We start from the raw sequence: 14,091 nt of genomic DNA, 5'->3' as shown, positions 1-14,091 counted from the left end.
ATTATCGGTTATTCCTATTCACGTAAATATTTTAAATTTTGAGTAGAGAAACAAAAAAAATATTATTTTTATATATACAAATTAGAGACAGAAAATGAAATAATTATCATAAGATTGTTTGGCATTATTATTTCAAGTTGGTCTTGGTCCAATGGACCTCAACTGATTCGCTCGATCATATGTCTAAACAACTGACATTATTTGTCAAATTAGAACAAGTATCCCATAATTGTTAGAGACGGAGAAATGTCATATAATTTAATTTAATAATTAAAAGATATAAAAGGTAGGAAAGCTTTGGGAAGGGGAAATTCCATAAAGTTTTGTCTATTTTTATTTGTATTAATTAATATCGAAATCATGAACCATTTGAAAAATTAAAAAAAAATTAAAAAAAAAAAAAGGCTATGAAAACAGCCCACGAGCTTTAACAACGCCTAAAATCTCCCCCACTGTTATATCTCATCTATCTATCTATCAATTCCTTCTTCCTCCGCATTAACCAAACCAAATCAATATGGCCCTCGAGACTTGGCTAATTAAGGTCAAGACCGCCGTCTCCAACAAATTCGATGTGGTTCGAACTTCAACTATCCTCAACACCAAACCCACATCGGCTAAGAAATCGCCGAACCTCGGCGTTTTGGCCTTCGAGATTGCTGGCCTCATGTCCAAGCTTTTGCATCTATGGCACTCCCTCTCCGACCACAACATTCTTCGTCTCCGAGAATCTATTTCTCTCGAAGGTGTCCTTAAGATTGTCTCTAACGACGACACGTTCCTCCTCGGCCTCGCCTGCGCTGAAATGACCGAAAATCTTCGCCTCCTCGCCAACTCTGTCTCCCGCTTGACCATTAAATGTCACCACGCCCATCTTCGATCCTTCCCTCGCTTCTTCCACGACTTCGCCGACTCCGGCCGCGATCTTCACAATTGGGTTCGTTAAATTACAGCTAAATTCTAAATCTTTACTCTAAATCTTCACGTTCTGTTTCTAACAATGGGTTTCGTAGTTTTCTCTGTTTTTTTTTTTTTCAGTTTCTAAAAATTGGGTTTTTTTTTTTTTTTTTTAATTGATGAATGTTGCATTTTGATTTACAGATTATGAGCGAGAAAGAAATGGAGTGTAGGAACAAGAGGATTGAGAGATTAGTTACATTCACTGCAGCTCTTCATAGAGAAATGAATGAGCTTTCAATTATGGAAACTGGGTTAAGAAAAGCAGTGGCAAATTTAGAGTTCTGTGATCAAGAGAAGAGTTCACCATTAGAGATCTCTCTCAAAGAGCAAAAGATCCTCGACCTCCGACACAAGATCTTATGCCAGAGACAAGAAGTAAAGTATCTAAAAGAGAAATCTCTCTGGAACAGAACATTCGACACGGTGATTTTAATTCTAGCAACCTCAATTTTCACAACTCTAGCAAGAATTAAGGTTGTTTTTGGTATTGCTCAAACCCCATCTTCTCTCCCACGTAGCCTCTCCGCCTCTGCCGCTGTCCACCCGCTCAAGAACTTAAACGACAATGGAAAAAACGCATTGTTTGAATCCAATTCGAAACTTTTAAAGCCTCCCCCGACCACATTGGGAGCGGCGGGGTTAGCCCTGCATTACTCCAACCTGATCATAGTGATGGATAAAATGATCAAGGCTCCGCAACTAGTTGGCATGGATGCGAGAGACGATCTTTACTCAATGCTACCAAAGAGCATTCGGTCGTCGTTGAGAGCACGGTTGAGAGGGGTTGGGTTCATAGCGAGCGATCCGTCGTTGGCAGGAGAATGGAGGGAGGCAATGGGGAGGATATTGGGATGGCTGTCGCCATTGTCACAGAACATGATAAAATGGCAAAGTGAAAGGAGCTTTGAGCAGCAAAATTACATGGCACCAAAGACTAATGTAATGCTTTTGCAGACGCTTTATTTTGCTAACAAAGACAAGACAGAAGCCGCCATTACAGAATTGCTTGTGGGGTTGAATTATATTTGGAGATTTGAAAGAGAAATGACTGCCAAGGCCTTCTTTGCCTCCAACAATTTCACTGCCTCTTGATGTCTGTTGTATATTTTTATTATACAAAGTATATAAATTATATGATGATTAGGATCAAAATATTATAAACTTTCAATCATAATTATTCACATATTTAGTTTTAATTTCGAAATTATAATTAGATTTTTTTTTAACCATATTTTCTTTTTCCAAAATTGAAAGATTTTTCTTTTTATGGATTAGTATATAACTTTATCTTTTAAAAAATATAAAATTACATACTGTTAAATTAAAAATAAAAAGGAAAAGCACATCGAATAAATTAAAACTCCAAACTAATATTTACATAATTTTTTTCTTTTTTTATTTCAACAATATAGATTGGAAGATTCGAGCCATACTTACTTGGGTTAAGATATCAGTTACATTTGGTTCGTCCAGGCCAGTATCAACACCAAGACCTAGTTCACAAGCTTGAAGAAAAGCTTCACAACAATCTCCAAATTGGTGTAAAATGTAACAAAATGGTGTGTTTTCCTCCATTGCAATCTGCAAAACTCCATTTGGGTTTCTGTTTTCAGTTCCTTTTGATGGAAGTTTTACCTTTTCCAGCTCCTCGATGCCCTTTTTGGACTCTGTAGGATCTCACTTGAAGGGCTCCAACTTGGTGGCAACCTTCGGCTGGAAAAGACATCGTACGCTAATGAGTTTTCTGTAACTTTTGTTTGACGAGATTGGGCTTTCCTTCCCCACTGTTGTAATATCACTTTTGGCTGGAAAACAAGATGTCACAAGATCGTAAGCTACAATGTTAACAATTGGATGGATATAGGACAGAAGTATAGAGGACGGAATCAAAGGACAGAACTTTGTATAAAATCTCAACTCATGCTTCCTTTAGCACGAGATTGGTGGGTTTTGAGCCCTTCTTCGCAATTCCTTTGGCGAACTATGATTTAGATGCAAAAAAGCTCTGAAATTCACTGCTTTTGTGGGACTTGTTGAGGCTACTGCACTCCAAGACGGATTCATTATAGCTGAGAAAGCTGGGATCTATCTTTCTGGGTTAAAACAGATGCGTTGATTCTCTAGACTTTACTCGAAGGTTTCTCTCTTATAGTTTACGGAACGATAATTTTGTTGCTCATGGTTCGGCTTGTCATGAAAGACGGAGCAACCTCTCTGGTGTATGGATTGTAGCAACGAGTTAACACTTTTAAGTTTTTGTTTATGCTTCTGCGTCACCTAAATCCAAGTTTCTGGCCATGCTCACAAGTAATCGACTTAACTTCAAATCTTCAATATTTACACTCAAAACACCATCTGCAGTCCGTTTAAAATCGAACACTAGAACGAATCAAATTTAACAGAATACATGAGAGATGCTCCTCGAGTAAATGCTGTGTACTCTATTGCAGTCACAATGAATGGGCCAGCAACTAAAGATCAATATCTAATATTCGAAGTGTTTCAAGAATGATGCATGTTGGCTCAAAGACATCATTAACCAATCTAAAAGGTAAATGCATTGATAAATGACTCGATGAACAGCAAGGAACATCAATGTAGAATGAAAATGAATCAATCAGTAACCAGGGTGTAGAAAATTAGACGTATGGCCTTACCGAAGCAGAAACAAGCAAAACGCCACAGCAGGAAGCCTACACCGCTCAGTTGTCTGAATCACAGAAAAAAAAATAAACGTTAAGGTTTACTAGTCGGCACAAGAACAAGCTAAGAAGAGGACCCTGCTTACCAACTCATTCATGGCAAGATAGGCCAACTGCAGAAACGTTTTTCAATGCAGTGATAGCCAAATGTGTTCACAGATCCTCATATCACATGGTCATAGATGCAGCAGGTTGATTACTCATATTCCAGACACTCAGTCCTTTGACATGCATCTCAGACAAAATAAGATGGGCTTCTTGAAACCTCCCCTCTCTCTTAAGACCATCAATGAGTTGATTGCAAACGGAGGCATTTAACAAAAAATGGTTTTTGAACATTTCTTTATACCATACATGTGCCTCGCCATAATCACCAAGTTCACAAAGTCCCTTCACTAGGATATTGTAAGTGTCACCCTTAGGACTCAACCCTCTAGCCTTCATATCATCAACAAGTTTCCTTACTTCTGTAACCTTACCATCTCTCAAGCATCCTAAAATCAAGCTGTTATAAGTCATCTTGTCTAGTTCGACTCTTTCATCGATCATTTTTTTGTACAAAACAAATGCCTTTTGAACATCTCCATTCTCTATGTAGCAATAAATCATTGCATTGTAAACAACTCTATCTGGAGCAAGATCCATGAGTAACATTTCGCCGAACAGTTTCTCAACTGTATCTAAACCAACCTCGCTGCATCCAGATATTAAAACATGATACGTTATTAATGTAGGATTGATGCCTTGCTTTTTCAACGTTTCGTATATCTCGAGACCTTTTTGGGGGTCCCCAGAACTGCAATGCCCAAGGATAAGGGAGTTGTATGTGATCACATCAGGTGTAAGACTACTGTTTGTAATTTGGTTAACTAATTCTTCTGCTTCAATTACCCTTCCTTTCTTGCAGAGTCCATTGATAAGTGAGTTGTACGTCGAAAGGGTCGGGGTAATGTTCCTATCAATCATTTCATCAAAAATCTTGAAAGCATCTTGCATTTTCCCTAATGTGCACTTACAATCAATCAGCATATTATAAATTTGAGCATTTGGAAGAACTCCTTTACCATCCATGTCAGCAAAAATTACTTCAGCTTCAACAAATCTACCACCCTTGCAGAGACAATTGATAAGAGTTCCATAGCTTACCACATTTGGCTTTATTCCTTTGCTTTCCATTTCTTCAAGAACTTGGAAACATCTATCAAAAAGACAAGCCCGTCCATAACCATCGAGAAGGATGTTATACGTTTCGATGCTAGGGCAAACTTCCCTCGCTATCATCTTTCTCAGCCATTCCTCTGCCTTGTCCATCTCCTTCATTTCACAAAATTTATTGATCAACGAATTAAAAGTGATACAATTGGGTGTTAAGCCTTGATTTTCCATCCGTTGGATGGTTGATATAGCACCGTCGATATTTCCTTTTCGACAGTAACCATCCACTAGTACATTGAAAAGGATTTCATCCGGAACCAGTCCATCCATCATTAGTTTCGTCAGAATCTCCTCTGCTTTTTCCACCTTCCCATCTTTACATAACCCATTCAACAAAATACAACAAGTATATTTATTTATCCTCACCCCTTTCTTCACTGTTTCTTCATACAGAACTATTGAGGCTTCATCATCACCAGACCTCAGATACCCATCAAAAAGTATGCTATAAGTAAATCCATCAGGTGCAAACCCATAAGTTTCCATCTCACGCAATAGCTTTTTTGTTTCCTCCATCTGCTTTGCCTGACAGAGTCCACTTAGCAAAGAATTGTATGTTACAAGATTAGGTTCCAAATTTTCTTGCTTCATCCTCTCTTTCAAACTAAAAGCTTTATCCAGTTTTCCCACCTTACAATATCCATTGATAATGGTATTGTAAGTTACCGAATTCGGGGACAAATTTGTATTGATCATTTCATCAAACATCTTCTGTGCATCAATCAGCTTCTTCTCTTTGCAAAGACCAGAAATTAGCACATTAGACACAAACACAGTAGGACTAATCCCTATCTTCTTCATGCAACACATCAAATCAAAGGCTCTGTTCGTCTCCCCTAGTTTTATTGCCGCCTCAACTGCCTTACCATACATGAAGCTATCTGGTCGAATACCAGATTCGACAAGTTCAGAAAAAAAGTCGAGCGTTTTTCTAAACTCTTTTGAAGACATTAAAAGTTTAAATAAAACACTGAGGGTGGCCACAGCAGGAACAACGCCATTTTCCTTCATTGAGGTACATAATCTTATGGCATCATCAAGCATTTTGAGATCCAAAAACGCCATTAACAACATATTTGAAAAGACATGCTTCAAGTTGGGAGAATGGACAGAAAAAAGTGCAATGAGATCAAAAGGTGATGAGAAAGGAGATTTGGACAGAATTATAGACTTAATGAGCCTCTTGGCAGCACCCGTGCGCTCCTGTTGAAGTAAAATCCGAAGCTTTTGAACTAACTCATGGCACAAAGGTTCTGGATGGTTAGGATGTTGGTTCCTGGTGGAGCTCAATGTTACTTCCTGATGACTAGGAACCTGTTCAATTTGATTGGGGTTGTTCTGGGTAGAATCAGAGCAAAATGGGTTCGAGGAAGGGATAAATGCAAGATATTGAGTTCTGAATCGTCTAATGACAGGAATTCTAGATAAATAATAGCCATGCCTTCCCATTGTCAGCTCAAACAGTTGGTTTAAAGATTTTGCAAAAGCGATAGTACCCATTTCTCAAATGGAAGCAAACACTTCTGAAACATAACCATAATCACATTTCTGCCAAAAAAAAGGAGAAAAACGAATGCTTCAAATGCATATAAGTAGACTTTTAACATACAAAAAACAAAATTTTTACCTCAAAATTCAAGAGATTTTCTATCCAACAAAAGAGGATAGGTCGGGGCATTGATACAGAAATAAACATTAGAATTTGAAGAAAATCAGTTCTTCCTCGACCCTTCTAGGGTTGCCAATCATAGGTCGAATCAGTCGAACCAAGCGGCTTAATCCCAAGACCGAATCGAACCGCAGCGGTCTGTTTCTGTTGGGCATACCCCATGGTTTTCCATTTTAAAGCTCTGTCAGAGTCTTCACTTTTATTCAGTAATTGTAGTGAATAATGGAAGAGACAATACAGTGTTACCGGGCTAGAAATTGGAGCGAGCCAGAGCGGCGGCGGCGGCAGCGAACTCGCCTTCTGCTTCTTCCTCGGCAAAATCACCTCTCCCCGCCTCCTCCTCCTCCTCCTCCTTATTCTTCAATCCTTTCCAGAACAACAACGCCACAGCCGTCCACAACCTCAACTAAGACTCTTCAGCTGAAACAGGGGCGGCGGCAAACGTCTGTGAAAGAATTGAGAGGGAAACCCGAATGGATAGGGCATAAGGATGTTCAAAGGACCGGTAAAAACAAAAATCTGATCGGACGGTTGGATTATTAGGTTGAGTTGGACAAATAAATCAATTTTTTATGAGTTGTTCAAATAAATAACTTTTTTTTTATAAGTTTAATTAATTGATAAGTTTTCTAGAATTAATTTGTGTAATTTTATAATTATTTTTATTATTTATTTTACAACCTCTCTTAAATATTTAAACTCAAAAGTTCAAACATATTTTTTAAATTAAATTATAAATTTAATTGATTTTTAAAAAATACATAAATACATAATTTTATATATTAACATTCTACTTTTATTAAAAATTAAAAAAAAAGTTGAATAAATTACCTAAACAAGAAAAGCAAATTCTCCAATTTGAGCTAGCAAAATGCCACATCAGCTGCTGATGTGGCATCAAATTAAGACCATTGAAATTTCATAAATTACAAAAATTTGAAAGAATGAGAATTAGAATTAGATTGAGGTGTGTTCCGATTGATATTCAATCTAATATAAATTAATTAAATATTAAGATATATTCGATAAATAATATATTTTTTAAATATTATATCTCAACAAAAACGTCAATAATTTAAGATACTAAGTTCATTCAATCTCTGGAAGATGCCATGGAGGGCGATATCAAAAGCATCGTTGATAGTTTCCAGGCCCTCGGGAGCACTCGCGTAAACTAATTTTGGTATCGTTTCAATCACTTTCTCTCTCATCTTCCTCACTCTCTCTCTACTAATTTTCTCCAGCACTCCTCTAATGGACGCCGACCCATTTCTCACCTCCCTCTGATCGATAAAAACAGAGTAACTCCCCGCCTCCTCCGGCAAGAACCACTCGTATTGCCCGTAAGCGGTTCTCTCCCAGAAAATAACCGGAATCGAACCGGCCAACATGCAATCAAACACCGATTTTCTCGAATACGAATCGCCTTTCGGCTGCAAACAGAAATCCGAGTCCAGAAACGTTTCCAGAACCGCCGAGTCACCACTCGCGCACCGGTTCGCAGTGCACTTCACGGCTCGGCACCGACCGGCTGATTCCTTGATGCAGTAACTCAGTAAAAGGGCTCTAAAGTCGTTTTTTATTCCACGACGTGTTCCGCCGGCGAAGCAGAAGAGGTTTGTTCTGTTACGTTCACGAACGTAGCTTTGCCAATTTAACACGTCAGCGTCAGATCTTGGGTGGAATCCTGTGGGGAAAGGTACACCGATATCTAATGGATCGGACGGTTCTCTTTCCACGATCAACCTCGCCACGTTTTTCATCCCTGGCATCAACGCAAAACTGGACCCCCACTCGTTATTCCCCCACCGTTTAAAGTCCCAAGTCAGCCGTCCCAGCGTGATGAAATGATCTCCACCGTTTGATCTGTTCCAATACGGCTGATCCTGGACCCACTTAATCAACTTCTCAGAATCCCGATCACGATCGGAAGCAGTATGATTCTGCCATAGGAACCGTCCGATGGAGAGACCAGCATAAAACGGTATGTAGAAGGCCGTAGCTGATTCCGGCTCTAACGTTCTACACTTATGGTTAAGAATCCGATTATGTATAATCGGTTCCAACATGTACTGCTCCGACCAATACCACGTCGGAGCTAGACCATCAGGAACAACGCCAACGAGCTCCGTCGCCCGGCGGCCGAACCCACCGTTGGACACGTCATCACAGCGGGAGGTCCACGGGTCTAAGGACTCGCAATTTTCCAATAGTTGTTTGTTGAAAATGGGAGGCAGGTCGTAAACGAACACTCTCCCGGAGCTGCAGGGGTCTCCAGCAGCCGTGTTAGAGAGTTGGCCGCCTTCTCTATCGGTGGCGGGGGAGAGTGGAACGGAGCAAGTGGTGGTGAAGATTAGGTAAACTTGCAAAAGGACGACGATTAAAATGAGGATCCATGTGGGATAATATCGTGTGGAGGAATTGGAAAAGGCCTTTGTATCCTTAAAATCCATGCCAATAAATACAATTACTGGAGAATGAAATCCTTCTTAAATATGATTTCAGCCGCCGTTTATGCCCAAAAGATCGGCCGCCAGCCGTTAATTACAGTTGACATTGAAGAAATGTTAGCATGAACTCAAATTCATGCAGGGAGTATAATAGAAAGTGGTAGACGATTTTTGAGGAAAACAAAGAGGATATTAAGGATCTTGTTTAGCTGTATTAGTAACCCATATTTACCGGTGCCATAATCCCAATCCATATGCCCTTTTTTTTCACCCAAAATTCAAACCCACTCAACTACTGCACTTTCTTCAAAGTCAATATACACCAAAAGTTTCTTTCCATCCACGAAAACCGCTTTTTAAAAAAAAAATATATATATATATATATATATATTTTTTTATGTTCTGATACATGTTCCATGTGTCAGATGATGAAAATCCCACGTCCACTAATTTAGAAAATTATCATAGGTTTATAAGTGAGTAATACTAACTCTATTGGTATGAGATCTTTTGGGAGAGTCGTGTTCGTCTAACGCCATGTTTTCTATAATTTTGAAGAAAGAAAAAATCATCATTTAGAGAGTACGGGGCTTTACCCTTAAACGCGAGAAGCAGGAAAAGTCAGAAAAGCCATTCCAGGAAGAGAAGACCCAAAAGACCGGATAAGATTGAAGTATGAGCGCAAGCTTATTCTAGTAATTGTACCCTAAATACGATAATTTACTATTCATTTACGAATAGGAGCATAACTTAATTATAATTCATTGTCACATGGTTATTGTATTTAAGGAATCGTATCCATTCTTCAAATTTATTAAGAAGTTAAAGCTGAAACTAACCAAATACCAATTTTCTTTATACTACTACTTATTTAAAAAAAAAATACAATTATTTTAAAACTATACCAATTTCAAACTAAACTTACTGATTCATTGACTACTAATTTAATTATTGCTTTACTTCTTTATTTATTTATTTGATGGTGGGTGATGTTACGTTATAGTGTTGACCTTTTAAATTGATTAAGAGTTTGCTTAAGGACGTACACATGGCCTTTTGGGGATTGCTTATTCTAAATTTTGGGAACTTGGATTACTATGATAATCTTTTTTTTTTCTTTTTAATTATTTACATTGGTTTTGTATGTGATTGATATTATACAAAACTTTATAACAAAAATATTTGGATGCACCCATGTGACAACCTTATATATATATATATATATATATATATATATTTGGATGCACTTAGTTTCACTATTTTTTAAAGAAATTTAAATTAAATCCATTTATAAACTAAACTTATTATAATTTAAACAGAGTAAAAGAAGAAACATCCAATTGGGTTCTGACACGTCTGAAAATTCCGTAATTCTATCCAATCCATACATTCTACTACCAGCTGTTTAAATAATTAAATACTTTTGAATAAATTGAATTTAAAAATAACTAACTCCAAAAATGGGGCTCTCTTCAAGTACCGAACCCTCGTAACTGTAATGTCTAAACTTTTAATGGGCCTCTTAAGATGGGTTTCCATTTGGGCCTCCAACTACTTGGGCTCCGCATTATACGACCGACTTCCAGTTCTGGCCCGTTAATCTTTTTTAATAACATTTATTTATTTATTGTGTGTTATTTCAACAGCTGCATTAAATTACCGTGTCATTATTAAATTAATGGTTATTACCTCACCCTGAATTTTCCCTCCAATAAAATTGTAGGTTGTAGTTTACTTTTTTTTTTTTTTTTTCATTTATCATTTAATATGTCATTAAATAATATCTTATTTTATTCCATTCTTTAAATAAATAAAATTATATATACATATATATGGCGGTGCCTGCCAGTTCCAAGTATTAAGTATTAAACAAGATAATGGGGAAAAATAAAAAGATAATAAAAAAAATACACGCCTAAAACGTGGACGCAGTTAACGAGGGGAGGAGATGGTACGTGTGGCTTCTGCTTGTGCCACGTGATTCTCGAGTTGTACCTAAATTTGGTTTAAAACTGGCGCCACTTTCAAATTTTACGAATTTACGATTTAGTCCTCCGTGGCGTCACTTCCATCGTCCAACGCTTTAGGCTTAGTTTGGAATTCTTTTACTTCAATTTAAAAAAATGCATATTATGGCGTATTGATAAATTTATATTAAGATGAAATAGATGTATTGTTTTATTATAATATTAATTATCGAAATTTTAATTTGTTTAAGATAATTATTTGAAAGTTTTATTAAAAGTTTTATATGCTTTAAATTTAATAATAATGTCTCTCTCTCCTTTTGTCGTCGTCTTTACTGTAAAAATAATAATGGGCTCGACCTGTAACGCCATGACCTTTATAAAAACCGACACATCATCAGTTTCCCATTTCCGTTTTCGTGTGTGACGTTTTAGAGAAAATGGAGAGGTCCTCGTCGCCTCCTCTGTTGTTGCTACTGCTGCTCTCTGCCCTTGCCGTCGTCTGCTCCGCTGTCGAGCCGCCTCAGATCACCGTGAAGCCCGACGTTGCTCCCGAGTCCCTCCAGATTAACTACATCCAGGTCCGTGTTTCAACTCTCTTTACTCTCAACCGTCGCTTTTGTATTTTTCCTTCAACTTTTGCGTAATATACTTCTCTTTTTCTTTCGTGTTGCGAAGGAAGTTGGAAGCTGTTCTTACGAGGTTACAGTAGCAACAAGCTGTTCATCTCCTTCATTTATCACTGACGAAATCGGTGTGTTGTTTGGAGATTCTCATGGAAATCAGGTGTTCTTTCTTTTCTGTCATTCTCCTTTTTAAAATTATTAACTCTAGGGTTTTTACTTTTATTTACCTATTTCTGAAATTAATTCCCCTGAATCCAAACAAGAGTATGGATTTTGCTTCTAATCTTACGCCAGGATGATTCTGGCCTGAATAATAAACTTCATTATTATTATTTTTTTGTTAATCAACCACTTATCAACTCTAGGTGTTCTTTCTTTTCTGTCATTTTCCCTTTTAAAATTATTAACTCTCGGGTTTTTACTTTTATTTACCTATTTCTGAAATTAATTCCCCTGAATCCGAACAAGAGTATGGATTTTGCCTCTTATCTTACGCCAGGATGATTCTGGCCTGAATAATAAACTTCATTAATATTATTATTTTGTTAATCAAGCTCTTAATATATGATCTGATCCACGGATTTTTGTTTTGTTTTGTTTTGATTGAATGCTTCACATGTGTAACAAATAGATTGTGGAGAAGAAGCTGAGCAATGGAGACAAGGTGTTTGATAGTTGTAATACAGATAGGTTTGTTCTAAACGATCGACCCTGCAGTGTCCAAATCAGTTATATGTATATCTATAAAGACGGAGCTGACGATTGGCTTCCGAACTCTGTTGAAATCTCTGGCTCTGGAATCAAACCCGTTCTGTTCATCTTCAAATCCTCCATCCCAAGCAACACTTGGTTTGGCTTTGATTTACGCCAATATCCTTTTCTATCGCCGCCGTCCTACAACCCGTACCCTCCTTTTCCATCGTTGTCTCCTCCTCCTCCTCCTCCTCCTCCCCATCCCCTGCCACCGCCGCCGGAGCCAATTCTTTCTCCTCCGCCTCCACCTAAGCCTGTTCTTCCCCCACCGTCTCCTCCTCCTCCTCCTCCCCATCCCCTGCCACCGCCGCCGGAGCCAATTTTTTCTCCTCCGCCTCCACCTAAGCCTGTTCTTCCCCCACCGCCTCCTCCTCCTCCACCTAAGCCTGTTCTTCCCCCACCGCCTCCTCCTCCTCCTCCTCCACCATCATCCTCCAGCAAAATCTCTGGTCTGAAATTGGCTAAGGTATCTGTGGTTTTGGGATTGCTGTTTGCTCTTCTGTGATTCTGCAGTAGCTGCTTGCTTTATGTAGTAGTTTGATTTTGTAGTGGTGGGTGGGTGATGTTAATGTTCAAGTTTCATCCCCCATTCCACCATGTTGTAGTACCAATGTATGCTTTCAAAGCATTAGTGAAACTTTATCTTTTCAGCTGTATGGCTATGGGCCTGGTGCAATTCCGCAGCCACTGTTTGTTCTATGTGGGTGGCGGTTGAGAATGGTAGCTCTATGGTGGTGGGTGATACTATATTTACGTTTCACCCCCTTTTCCACCATGTTTTAAGGTCTAGACAAGCAAGTTTTACCGAACCTCTTTATGTTATCGTCTTTCAGTTGTATGGGATGCATGCCTTCTCTATGAAAGTCGGCCAAGCTATCTATGTCGAAAGTTGTATGGTGTTTTATTTGTCAATAATGTGGGATGGAGTGGATGTGTTAAATTTTGATTTTGAGTATTTTTTGTTTTTATTTCAACCATAATTATTATACATAAAATAACATTAGTTAAAACATTATTAATTTTGAGAATTATACCAAACTTAAGCTGCACGTAAAAGTACTTAATAATCTGACATTTGAACTTTGTATTTAATATGGTTTTTAATATCTTAAGTAATTAACAAAATGGGCTATTATACCATCTTAATTCGATTATTTGTCCAGATATTTCTAAAATTACACTAAAAGGTTTTTCCCTCCATGAAAATTTTATAACCAATATCAATATTTAGTGTAAAAAAACTACTTTTTAAATTTTATTTACATTTTAATTTCTTTTTTTATTTCCTTAAATATTGTCAACCTGAACAAAAGCAACATCTTCACATAAATAAGAGGATAGAAATATCTAGTGATAGTTTCGTATTTTTTAAATAGGTCACTTTCGGAGTTACAACCAAAACACACGAAGTCTAATAAGTAAATCGACGTAGTATTGTGTTAGAAAAAACCCCACCTACCCCGTCCCCATTAATATATCTCATCTCAAGTTCAAACTTTCAAATGAAGTGACTCCAAAAGGGAGAATTTCATTTCGGCTTATTCATCTTTTTAAATGTAATCCAGACTAAATATTCTTTAAAATTTTAGATTTAAAATAGATTGATGTTGATTTAAAAAGGTGTAATTTTAGTTAGCATTAGTAAGAAAAGGAAAATAGTTTGTTGGTTACAAAAGATTGGGGATCACTTGCATTTTGAGTTTGGTATAAATACTTTATTTATTTATTTGCTTTTTTTTTTTTTTTTTT

The 14,091-nt window shown here is 37.5% G+C and overlaps 4 protein-coding genes across 7 annotated transcripts; 2 read left to right on the top strand and 2 right to left on the bottom strand.

The window, feature by feature from the left end:
- The first annotated feature begins 440 nt into the window (after positions 1-440).
- On the top strand, positions 441-2,112 carry LOC111430506. The gene is made up of 2 exons (XM_023066770.1): positions 441-937; positions 1,102-2,112. The coding sequence occupies exons 1-2, from the start codon at positions 518-520 to the stop codon at positions 2,050-2,052; spliced, it is 1,371 nt and encodes a 456-aa protein (XP_022922538.1). The 5' UTR covers positions 441-517; the 3' UTR covers positions 2,053-2,112.
- Positions 2,113-2,324: 212 nt separating this feature from the next.
- LOC111430768 (pentatricopeptide repeat-containing protein At5g12100, mitochondrial) lies at positions 2,325-7,064 on the bottom strand. The gene is made up of 4 exons (XM_023067171.1): positions 6,505-7,064; positions 3,749-6,425; positions 3,618-3,670; positions 2,325-2,765 (listed from the first exon to the last, which is right to left on the bottom strand). The coding sequence occupies exon 2, from the start codon at positions 6,375-6,377 to the stop codon at positions 3,831-3,833; it is 2,547 nt and encodes an 848-aa protein (XP_022922939.1). The 5' UTR covers positions 6,378-6,425; positions 6,505-7,064; the 3' UTR covers positions 2,325-2,765; positions 3,618-3,670; positions 3,749-3,830.
- Positions 6,797-9,138, bottom strand: LOC111430521 (xyloglucan galactosyltransferase XLT2-like). Its single transcript, XM_023066784.1, has 2 exons — positions 7,631-9,138; positions 6,797-6,912 (listed from the first exon to the last, which is right to left on the bottom strand). The coding sequence occupies exons 1-2, from the start codon at positions 8,997-8,999 to the stop codon at positions 6,797-6,799; spliced, it is 1,485 nt and encodes a 494-aa protein (XP_022922552.1). The 5' UTR covers positions 9,000-9,138.
- Positions 9,139-11,362: 2,224 nt separating this feature from the next.
- Positions 11,363-13,286, top strand: LOC111430882 (embryo-specific protein ATS3B-like). Of its 4 annotated transcripts, XM_023067354.1 has the most exons (5): positions 11,363-11,544; positions 11,642-11,749; positions 12,221-12,533; positions 12,615-12,706; positions 12,758-13,286. In XM_023067354.1, exons 1-5 carry the CDS (start codon positions 11,404-11,406, stop codon positions 12,845-12,847), a joined length of 744 nt encoding a protein of 247 aa, XP_022923122.1. In that variant the 5' UTR covers positions 11,363-11,403; the 3' UTR covers positions 12,848-13,286. The 4 variants fall into 4 exon arrangements, with proteins under 4 accessions (XP_022923122.1, XP_022923121.1, XP_022923120.1 ...); XM_023067353.1 differs by having other exon boundaries at positions 12,615-13,286; XM_023067352.1 differs by having other exon boundaries at positions 12,221-12,706.
- Positions 13,287-14,091: the final 805 nt, after the last annotated feature.

The sequence above is a fragment of the Cucurbita moschata genome, unplaced genomic scaffold (genome assembly GCF_002738365.1).
Source record: "Cucurbita moschata cultivar Rifu unplaced genomic scaffold, Cmos_1.0 Cmo_Scf00034, whole genome shotgun sequence".
Classification (NCBI taxonomy): domain Eukaryota; kingdom Viridiplantae; phylum Streptophyta; class Magnoliopsida; order Cucurbitales; family Cucurbitaceae; genus Cucurbita; species Cucurbita moschata.
This window is presented reverse-complemented; position numbering and strand designations above follow the sequence as displayed.